General features: G+C 56.1%; 3 protein-coding genes across 3 annotated transcripts, besides 6 other annotated features; 1 reads left to right on the plus strand and 2 right to left on the minus strand.

Moving 5' to 3' along the window:
• Window positions 1–2275: part of a sequence feature (areas not merged during assembly with more than two copies in the genome that could not be assigned to a particular haplotype) that runs on past the window's edge.
• Window positions 1121–1744, plus strand: Tc00.1047053510503.130 (mucin TcMUCII, putative; the record flags this gene model as incomplete). The annotated part of the gene is made up of 1 exon (XM_810717.1): window positions 1121–1744. The coding sequence occupies one exon, from the start codon at window positions 1121–1123 to the stop codon at window positions 1742–1744; it is 624 nt and encodes a 207-aa protein (XP_815810.1).
• Window positions 1955–2015: a sequence feature (T-rich).
• Window positions 2276–2459: a sequence feature (areas merged during assembly that could not be assigned to a particular haplotype. This can correspond to areas where the two haplotypes were merged or to regions with more than two copies in the genome that were merged during assembly.).
• Window positions 2460–11125: a sequence feature (areas not merged during assembly with more than two copies in the genome that could not be assigned to a particular haplotype).
• Window positions 2461–7260: a mobile genetic element.
• Tc00.1047053510503.150 (uncharacterized protein) lies at window positions 7366–7854 on the minus strand (the record flags this gene model as incomplete). The annotated part of the gene is made up of 1 exon (XM_810718.1): window positions 7366–7854. One exon carries the CDS (start codon window positions 7852–7854, stop codon window positions 7366–7368), a length of 489 nt encoding a protein of 162 aa, XP_815811.1.
• Window positions 8199–8234: a sequence feature (AT_rich).
• On the minus strand, window positions 8455–9099 carry Tc00.1047053510503.160 (mucin TcMUCII, putative; the record flags this gene model as incomplete). Its single annotated transcript, XM_810719.1, has 1 exon — window positions 8455–9099. One exon carries the CDS (start codon window positions 9097–9099, stop codon window positions 8455–8457), a length of 645 nt encoding a protein of 214 aa, XP_815812.1.

Here is an 11125-nt window from a genome sequence, read left to right on the forward strand (position 1 = left end):
GGCGGCACTGCGCACAGGCGCGATGCGACACCTGCCCACTCTTCGACAGGCCTGCACGCGCCCTGCGGATCACAAGGAACCCTCTGTGTCGGTGGTGCCGTCCCTCACTGCGGTGACCGGCCCGCCTCTGCCTCCGCCGGAACCTCTTCCCGACGTGAGCACCGCAACTCCTTGTCGACCAGCGAGCGGCGGATTGACGTCCTCCTGCCCAACCTGCGGCAGAGTGCGCTTGTCCTTCCACAGTATGAGGGCACACGCCGGACGTGCTCGGCCTGGCGTTATAATAGTTTGCGAGGGCCTCCCATGCGGATGCCACAATGGCGCCACCGTCTTCTTAACAGGTGCCTTGCGCGCAGGTCGCCACCGACGTTGCCAAGCATGCCAGCAGGCGAGACACACAGGAGGCACAAACGCGGGTACTCGAGATGGACCAGGCTCTTCCGCCACCGCCTCATCACGGACGCCACGGGCTGCTGATCCCCGACGGACCGCGGGAGACTCCGCCTCATCCACTGCGGGAATGCCCTCGTCGTTGGGAACTGGGACTGCGACTGTGTGGGACTGCCCCAACCCGCATGACGGAATACTTGCCACTTTTGTACGGACGGCCCTTGCGCTACTCACTCGTTATTGTAGCAGCATACAACCAAAACGGGATAACAAGCTGTTTTTGTGGTGAATATTGGCTGCACTTCCCGTGGACCAACAATCCGCGTGGTGTGCGGGGATCTTCTTTTTTATTGTTACTATGCTTTTGTGTTGCTGTGTGCGCTGCACCTTCGTGTGTGTGTGCGCACCCTCCGTGCGGGGTGCCGACACGACGGACCGCTCTCGCCGCATGTGCATGCGGTGGAGCCTTGTGTGCCGCTCCTGTTTGCTTCTCCCTCCTCCATCTGTGTGTGTTGGTGTTGCGGCAGGGCTGTGTGTGTGTGTGCCTGCTGCCGTGGATTGGAGTGTGTGTCGTGCGTGCTGTGCGGCGTACGGTGCATGCCTGGCTGCTGCCCTCTCCTCATGTGGTGTGCCCTCTGTGTGTGTCTGCTGCACCTCTCGTCTCCCTTGTTGCTCTCCATTTCCCTCACCGTGCAGATCAGCTCCACACCACTGAACGACCACACTCACGATGATGATGACGTGCCGTCTGCTGTGCGCCCTGTTGTTGCTTGCCCTGTGCTGCTGCCCGTCCGTGTGCGGGGCAGACGCTGAAGCGGTTGTATCTCCGTCCATTACGACGACGGCGACTACAATACACCCAACAGACGCTGAGCCTGGTGGTAAAGTTCATTTAAGTGGCAGCAGCAGTCCAGCGTCCCTTAAATCTGATCCAGCGCTTTCGAGTAGCGGTCCGCCAGGGCCACCAGAGATGGGGTCCGGTGAGAAACAGATAAGGGGTGATGGAGATGGAAATACGCCTACAGCTACGGGCCCCAAATCAAAACAAACGTCCAATGCTGCACCTGCGGAAGGTAAGAAGAGTAAAACAAGTGGTATGGATACACCTGTGGAAAAAGCAGAAAAGAATGCCGAGGATTCATCCACTACGACGACTACAACAAAACCACCAACCACGACGACCACCACTACAACACAGGCACCAAGTACTACGACTACAGAGGCGCCAGCTGTGTCGACCACCCGCGCACCGTCACGTCTTCGCGAAATCGACGGCAGCCTCAGCGGCTCTGCGTGGGTGTGTGCCCCGCTGGTGCTCGCCGCATCCGCGCTGGCGTACACCACTGTGGGCTGAAGAGGTGTGTGCGGGCTGTGCGTGCCAGCACTCAACCGCGGGGATTTGTGCGTGTGTGTTGTGGTTCACTGTATAAATAAGAGAAAATAATGATCTTGTTTTGCTTCACTTGCTTCTGCTGCCGTGCTGTGTGCTCCGCGTTGTGCCCCGCATCCGACACGTTGAACGCATCGCGGACGCACTCATAAGCATGCGCACTGGAGCCCTGGGTTTGTTTTTCTTTTCTTTTTAATTTCTGTTTTTTTTTAATTATTGTTTTTTATTGCTTTTTAACTTGTGGTTTGCGGTGCGGTGTGCGAGCTCTGCAGTCGTACTGATTCCATCTGTCTCGTGGTGTGTGCGCTGCTGCTGGGGTGCTGCCATTTGTTGCTGTGCGTGGTGTACCGGCTGTGTCTATCTTTTTTCTCCCCTCTCTGTTGACGGGGTGTTAGGTTTTGCTGAAGGCTGCACGCAAGAGACGGGAGTGCTGGCGATGATGACTGGCCGTGTGCTGCTGGTGTGTGTCCTCTGCGTGCTGTGGTGCGCTGCCGGTTTTGGGCACGCAAGGGACGAGTACGGAAGTGAGGGTGGAGGAGATGTGTTGACGCGGACGAATAATGGTGGAGGCGACGGAGTGTCTCTAAATGCGGAATGCCGGTTATTATCCACCTGAATTGGACTAATGAGAGCTGTTGAAGCTGCGGATGACGATGATGCGATGAATGACAAATCCTCAGCCCTGGCTCAGCCGGCCACCTCAACGTGGTGCCAGGGTCTAGTACTCTTTGCTAGAGAGGAAGCTAAGCGCCTGCTGCCCATCCGCTGCGCGCGGAGAGGCAGGAGGCGCCGCACAAACGGGTCGGAAGGGCACCAGATGGAGCCATTTACATGGCTGCCCGCGGAGTGGTATTTCTCTCCGCTACTGAATTCCATCGGCGCTTATCAGCGCTAAACATACCGTTTGCGTGCCGTATGTGACGCGCAACGACAAAAGCCACTGCTAAGCGGAGACATTGAGCAGAACCCAGGCCCCGTAGCAGTACTCCAGATGAACTTTTCTTGCCTCACGGCGGCTAAACTCGCAACATTAATGGCGCAAGGAGCAGACCTAATAGCCATCCAGGAGACTTGGAAGTCGTCAGAGCAGATCGCCAGCATGCACGCTGAAGATTATGTGCTCTATGCACAGTCGCGCATCGGCAAGGGAGGCGGTGTGGCGGTGCTGGTGCGGAAAACTCTTCGCTCCAAGCGTATACCTCTCACCATCCCCCAGCATGACACCAGCCTTGAAGTGGTGGTGGTCCAGGTTGCTCTGGACCAGAACCGTGATCTTATTGTAGCGAGTGCCTACATGAGACCACCACCGCAAGTAACGCAATCCTTCAGGCGGTTAGTAAACTGCCTTCCAGCCTCGTCGCCGCTCCTGCTGTGCGGGGATTTCAACATGCATCACCCACAGTGGGAGCCATTCTTGGAGACTTCTCCAAGCGAGGTTGCTGCAGAATTTTTAGAACTGTGCACGGGTGCGGGACTCACCTTGGTTAACACCCCTGGTGAGATCACGTATGCCCGTGGCACAAGAGAACGATCCTGTATCGATCTGACATGGTCAAAGCATTTGACTGTGTCGGATTGGTCAGCTTCCGTGTCGCCGCTTAGTGATCATTATATGCTGACATTTACGCTGCATCAGGCATTTAAGGATACCATACCTTCGGCACCTAAGTTTTTCTACAGTTGGGGGAAGTGCAAGTGGGATTTATTCATCAAGGACTTCGACGCACAACTTCCGGCATACGACTATAAAAAGCAGTCCACCGGCATCAAAGCTTTCACGAGAGCGCTTATAACTTCGTATCGACGACATTGCCCCCGCGGCATGCACAAGGACGGTCCCAGGCTTTGGGACGACACTCTCATGGAGGCAGAGCGGATGGCTACCGACAGCAAGGCCCGCTATCTACAGTTACCGACGCCCGACCGTGAGGCAGAAATGCAACGGACAAGGAGTCAATTCTTCCTCCTGCTCCGAGAGCGCTTGCGCAACACGTATCTACGTCGCATCAGCAAGTTAAATCCAGGCGAGCCACTCGCATGGAAATACATTTCCGGACGAAAAAAGGCATCACTTCCATCTCCCACATCAATTTTATTAGGAGATGGTCAACACACTTATAAAACAGCAAGGAGAGCAGCGAATGCTCTCAATCGCATCTTTTTTCCATTTCACCCCTCTCACAAGGCAGTTAGGTTTTCCAAAGGCATCAACAGACAGAGTGCATCCTTGAACATTAATGCTTCTTTTCTTTTTGGGCAGCAGAACAACAGCGAGTCTGCTGCCTCATTTACTTCATTTTCTTCTACTTCTTCTAGCTCCGAGCCGCAGAACAACAACGAGTCTGCCGCTACATTTACTTCAGGTTCTTCACTCTCATCTAGTTCTGAGCCACAGGACAAAAACGAAGCTGCCACCACATCTGGTTTATTTGCTCATCTTCACTCCCCTCTTGATGCACCTTTTAATCGTACGGAACTGCTTGCTGCGCTACGTAATACGCCGTATGGCAAGGCCCCCGGACCGGATGAAGTCTACAGTGAGGCACTGCGACATATTTCGTCAAAGGGCCTCCGATTCCTTCTTCGTTGCATTAACCACAGCTGGACGACCGGTACGATTCCGGTTGAGTGGAGACGCGCTACCATCGTTCCACTCTTAAAACCCGGTAAGTCGCCGGAACTGCTTGAGTCATATCGACCCATCAGCCTTACTTCCATTGTGAGTAAGGTTGCTGAGAAAATGGTACTGAAGAGATTGCTTTGGGTGTGGACGCCGCACCCCCACCAGTATGCATATCGTAGTATGCGTACTACGACGATGCAGCTGGCACACCTGATACACGAAGTGGAGCATAATAGAAATCACTATTTCCAAGTGAACCTTCCCAAGAAGAGCGGTATTGGCAATCAACTCCACTACAGACCCCATCGGACCCTGCTGGTGTTGGTTGATTTCAGCAAGGCCTTTGACTCCATAGATCATCGAGTCCTCAGTCGCTTGCTGGATAATATTCCGGGGGTGAATTGTCGAAGGTGGCTTAGAAACTTTCTATGTGGTCGCTACGCGAAGACACGAGTTGGCCGCAGACACAGCGATCGGCGTCCCATGCTGCGAGGAGTTCCTCAGGGGTCCGTACTGGGACCGTATTTGTTCTCCCTTTACGTACACCCACTTCTCAATCTGCTGAGCAGCTTTGCGGGTGTCACAGCAGACATGTATGCGGAGGACCTCTCTATTATCGTTAAGGGGCAGTCCCGGGAAGACGCCATTCCCACTGCCAACATGGTTCTTGGAAAGCTGCATGCGTGGAGTCAGGAAAATGGCCTGGCCATCAACCCGTCAAAGTGTGAAGCCGCTTGGTTCACACTATCCACGCACACGGAGTCAGATTATGATCGTGAAGGAAGGTGGCCCCTGGTAGTGGCTGGATGTCAAATCCCAGTCATGACCATGGGGGCATCGCGAACTACGAAGCTTCTCGGCATGGATCTCGATCCACGACTGACGCTAAATGTGGCGGCCACCAAGCAATGCGCTGCCACTTCGCAACGGATATCGCAGCTACGCTGCATAGCGCACAAAGAGGCGGGACCATCTCCACATGACCTACGTACGTTCGTCATCGGATACGATGCTTCCAAATTACGCTATGGCAGCGAGCTCGTATGGGCAGTAGCGACGGATTCAGCGAAGAATGAGATGCAGAAGACGTACGCAACACTGGCACGCATTGTCAGCGGAGTTCCGAGCACTGTTGACCCGGAATCCGCACTGCTGGAGGCTAATATGCCGCCGCTCCACGTCCTTTGCCTGCGCGCGCGACTCTCCATATTTGAGAACACACGCGCATGTCAGACGGACTGGATGCGGAGACCCCCGCCTGAGCCACCGCCTCGCGCCGGTTTCCGCATCTCGCCATTATCTCGGGACGAGCTATATGCCTTCGTAGACGCATACACAAAGGACTATGGCATCACCGAGAGCTCACCACGCGAAGAGCGGTTCTTTCGCAGCTCCATTCCTCCCTGGTTTGCGGCCTCCGCTCACCGGGTCACAATCGGTGTGGAGCTTCCGACAGACCACTCAATAACTGACGAAGAAGAGCTGATACGGGAAAAGCGCAGAGTCAGCGAAGAGGCTCTAGCGCTGCACGACCACCGTTCGTGGATACTTGCGACCGATGGCGGTGTCGACGTTCCCAAGTCAGCAGGGGTTGGAATACTGCTTTCATCCCTCAACTCATCGGAGATAATAGAAAAGGCCAGCATAAACTGCGGTGCACGCCCATGCAGCTACAGAACGGAATCCCGTGCGCTGCTTCTAGCCCTAGAGAAGCTGATGATCCCTCGTATCCGCCACAGGCGTAAAACCCTGCTTGTGGTTACAGACAGTCAGTCTCTTCTAGCGGCTCTAAATAAGGGCCCGCGCAGTCATACAGACTGGACGGAGGATCGGCTCTGGCAGCGTCTCTTAACACTGACGCGTGCTGGCTGGTCCGTGCACCTGCAGTTTGTTACGAACATCGCGGAGTACATGCTAACGAGCTTGCAGATCAGTATGCGACGCAGACTATGGAAAGTGGACAATACACGGAGCAAGGAATCGCACCTTTATGGCATACGGATCTGCTGACATGTTTTACTACCCAGCTCACCAACAAGTGGCGTAGTACCATTCGTCAAGACACTTATCGCTACTTGCTTTGCGGCGCCAGGCCATCAGATCTCAGCGGCAAGGACCTGATCACTCAGGAAGTTCTACACCGTCAGGAACTGGTTCACCTCGCAAGGGCAAGGTGCGGGGAATCTGAGCTCTGGGGCCGACTATACTGGGCCGTGAGAGAATGCACGAACCAATGCCGATTCTGCAACATCTCACCGGAACAGTCTGCATATATGCGCTCTAACAACGATCCAACTGCACCGGGGACGGAAGCTGTTCCCCCGTCGGCGAGGGAGGAAGACGTCTCTCCAGTAAGGAGAGGGACCCTCACACGCCGTCGGAAGGAGAAGTGTCCGCACTGTGATTCTACATTGACGGGATTCTCGGGTCTCGTCAGTCACTGTCGATCGTTTCACCCGGAACACCCTCCACCGCTTCCCGAGCTCAAATGTGATTTTTGTGACATGGTTTTCCCCACACGGAGAAGCACCGCACAGCACAGAAGTCGCTGCGCACACAACCCAGACGCCACACGGCATCGGAACAGCAGTGCCATGCGGCGATCTCTGCTGCCGCAGGATCAGCCAGCTTCCGCAAGCACGCCAATCGGCCCGCAGGAAACCTTGCACCATCTGCTTCTAGAATGTCCAGACGCTCTGGCTGTGCGCCAACGGCTGGGCATTAAACAGGACCTTCGCACCGAAAGTTCTCTCAATGGCAGTTGCTTCATAGCAGGAAACTCATGTCGCTGCTCGACCACCTCCTCGGCACCCTGATGACATCGTGTGGCTAGACATGTCGGTAAGAGCAGGGAAAATAATAATAATGAGCATTCCCGCCACTGTAGAGACGTGGTGCATCTTGCGATCCCGCTGGCGGCTCTCCTCTTCCACCGCTGTTTTTGCGCAAGAGGCCACCACAGTCATTTTTGTGGTTTGGTCGGCCTCGTGTTGTGCTCCGGGTTCTCCTCCTTCATCGCCCTGCGGTGTTTCCTTCGCCGTCCCTGGCACCTGTGACTGTCCCGTGACGGTTTGTTCCGAAGCCCGAATGCCCTGGGAGGTCCTCCCGCCACCAGCATGCACTCCACCCGCTGCCTGCTGAGATGCGTCGGAGCGCGGGGATGTTGTGCCTGCAGATTGCCCTCCGCCCAAAGACTCCGGTCCACTTGCACGCATCCGAGCAGCAGACGCGCTGCCAGTGCCGGACGGATTGCAAGTGCCACTTCGCAGTGGGTCGCTTCTGGATTGGCCCTGCCTCGTCGGTGCAGTGAGTGGTCCTGCCGAGGTGGGATTGGGGTCCTCACCCGCAATGCTTCCCCCACCCTCCTCGTCTTCCTGATTGCTATTGCCCTCAGAGTGCACATCCCCCTTCGTCCAGAGCCACCGGCCACGGGTCCACCTTCCGCAGCCATCACACCCCGCGCGTGCCCAGCAGTCACCGCGCCATCACCCGCGGCAGCACACGCACCCCGTCGCAGCAGCCCTCACTCACACGCACGATCAGCTGCGCATCACTGCAGGAGCCAACAGGACGCAGAGCACACGGCCAGTCATCATCACAAACAGTGGAGTCGCCTAACGCTGCGGAGCCAACCTGCGATAGCACGAGAAAAACAAAAGGAGACACAGCCGCTACACCACGCACAGCAACAAATGGCAGCACCCCAGCAGCGGCAGCGCACACACCACGAGACAGATGGAGTCAGTACGATTGCAGAGCTCGCACACCGCACCGCAAACCACAAGTTTAAAAAGCAATAAAAAACAATAATTAAAAACAATAATTAAAAAAGAAAACAAACCCAGGGCTCCAGTGCGCATGCTTATGAGTGTGTCCGCGATGCGTTCAACGTGGCGGATGCGGGGCACAACGCGGAGCACACAGCACGGCAGCAGAAGCAAGTGAAGCAAAACACAATCATTATTTCCTCTTATTTTATACAGTGAACAACAACACACGCGCACAAATCCCCGCGGTTGAGTGCTGGCACGCACAGCCCGCACACACCTCTTCAGCCCACAGTGGTGTACGCCAGCGCGGATGCGGCGAGCACCAGCGGGGCACACACCCACGCAGAGCTGCTGAGGCTGCCGTCGATTTCGCGAAGACGTGACGGTGCGCTGGTGGTCGACACAGCTGGCGCCTCTGTAGTCGTAGTGCTTGGTGCCTCTGTTGTAGTGGTGGTCGTCGTGGTTGGTGCCTTTGTTGTGGTCGTAGTGGTGGTCGTCTGGGCAGAAGTTTCGGCGTTATTAACTTCTTTCTCCGCAGGTGTACCGGTGCCAATTTCAGATCCTTTATTACCCTTCGCATTCTCTGTCAGTGATTTATGTGGCTCGGTATTTACTTTGGGTTCCGAAACGGCCAAACCTGGTGTCTCTCGCTCAATTTTTTCCGCAGTCGGCTCAGTGGATGAATTTTTAGCAGCCTCAGCCTTACCGTTCCCTGGAATTTCTCCTGTTCCAGAGGGCGCTCGACCGGCGGCGTCTCCTTTAGGTACAGCTGCCTTAGAGTCAGCTGAGGGAGGCGACAAATTGGGGTCTTTTGCATTAGCTTGGCCTTCAGTGAGCTCCTGAGTGTCTCCCGCGTGCACGAACGGGCAGCAGCACAGGGCAAGCACCAACAGGGCGCACAGCAGACGGTACGTCATCATCATCATCGTGAGTGTGGTCGTTCAGTGGTGTGGAGCTGATCTGCACAGTGAGGGAAATGGAGAGCAACAGGGGAGACGAGAGGTGCGGCAGACACACACAGAGGGCACACCACATGAGGAGAGGGCAGCAGCCAGGCATGCACCGTACGCCGCACACCACGCACGACACACACTCCAATCCACGGCAGCAGGCACACACACACAGCCCTGCCGCAACACCAACACACAGATGGAAGAGGGAGAAGCAAACAGGAGCGGCACACAAGGCTCCACCGCATGCACATGCGGCGAGAGCGGTCCGTCGCGCCTGCACCCCTCACGGAGGGTGCGCACACACAAGAAGGTGCAGCGCACACAGCAACACAAAAGCAAAGTAACAATACAAAAAGAAGATCCCCGCACACCACGCGGATTGTTGGTCCACGGGAAGTGCAGCCAATATTCATCACAAAGCAGCTTGTTATCTTGTTTTGGTTGTATGCTGCTACAATAACGAGTGAGTAGCGCAAGGGCCGTCCGTACAAAAGTGGCAAGTATTCCGTCGTGCGGGCTGGGGCAGTCACAAACAGTCGCAGTCCAGTTCCCAACGACGAGGGCATTCCCGCAGTGGATGAGGCGGGGTCTCCCGTGGTCCGTCGGGGATCAGCAGCCCGTGGCGTCTGTGATGAGGCGGTGGCGGAAGAGCCTGGTCCATCCCGAATACCCGCGTTTGTGCTTCCTGCGTGTCTCGCCTGCTGGCATGCTTGGCAACTTCGGTGGTGACCTGCGCGCGAGGCACCTGTTAAGAAGACGGTGGCGCCATTGTGGCATCCGCATGGGAGGCCCTCGCAAACTATTGTAACGCCAGGCTGAGCACGTCCGGCATGTGCCCTCATACTGTGGACGGACAAGCGCACTCAGCCGCAGGTTGGGCAGGGGGACGTTAATCCGCCGCTCGCTGGTCGACAAGGAGTTGCGGTGCTCACGTCGGGAAGAGGTTCCGGCGGAGGCAGAGGCGGGCCGTTCACCGCAGTGAGGGAGGGACGGTACCACCGACACAGAGGGTTCCTTGTGATCCGCAGGGCGCGTGCAGGCCTGTCGAAGAGCGGGCAGGAGTCGCATCGCGCCTGTGCGCAGTGCCGCCACTTGGGTACCGATGTCCGGGTCAACACCAGGAATAGAGTCCTCGCCACACCGACAGGCGCCTGTCACGCGGTGTGCGCGCCTTCCTTTTCCTCCTGGGCATCCTTCCATTATAACCTCTTGACGGCGGTGAGGAATTCCACGTGCCAGGCACTGACGCAGTCCTGCGAGAGGGATCGTGCAATCGTGGCTTGTTTGTCAGCGGCCTCACTGCGTGGAATACCGCAGTGTGATGGGAAAATATAAAATCCACTGGGTGACCTCGCCTCACCAAGGAAAGCAGCATAATCCAAATTTACTCAGTAACGCGGTCTCGCACGGTCGGTGGGCAACGCGGGGTGCCTCCATTGCCGAGAGGGAGTCCGTTTCCTCCAGCATTCGTGTGGGCGATTGGGATGTTCCCAGACAATGAGGTATGAGATGTCTAAAAACATTTTCGATCGCAGGGCAGTCTGCCCTATATGAGCATGCGAGGCTGCCAGCTGCTGCACGATGTACCTCCACAGGGAGATCAGTTGTCGTGGTGGAGTCATATAATAGCGCAGCGGATCCAGATGCGAGTGCAGCGAGATATGAAGGACCGTCCGTCCACAATTCAAAACCACAATCCCCCAAAGAGGAGTGAGTAGAATAGAAAGCCGTGCGCCCGACATCGTCAGAGGCGTCTTCGGCAAACAGTGGCTGATAAAATCTCACGTTGTTGCAGATCACAGTGTCCCGGGGAAAAATTCGATGTTGGGCAAGAGGCGCGCGAATGTGGTTGTGGGGTGTCCCAATAATGTCACAGACGCGTAGCAATCCATTAATAGCAGCATCTCTCGGAAGCGGATTGATGTCGCCGCTTTCCCATGCATGGACGGAGGCATAGGTTGCGAGTAGATAAGGGAACGCAAATCCTCGTGATCATGGA

Source organism: Trypanosoma cruzi, genomic scaffold, assembly GCF_000209065.1.
Source record: "Trypanosoma cruzi strain CL Brener 1047053516769 genomic scaffold, whole genome shotgun sequence".
NCBI classification, from domain to species: Eukaryota; Euglenozoa; class Kinetoplastea; order Trypanosomatida; family Trypanosomatidae; genus Trypanosoma; species Trypanosoma cruzi.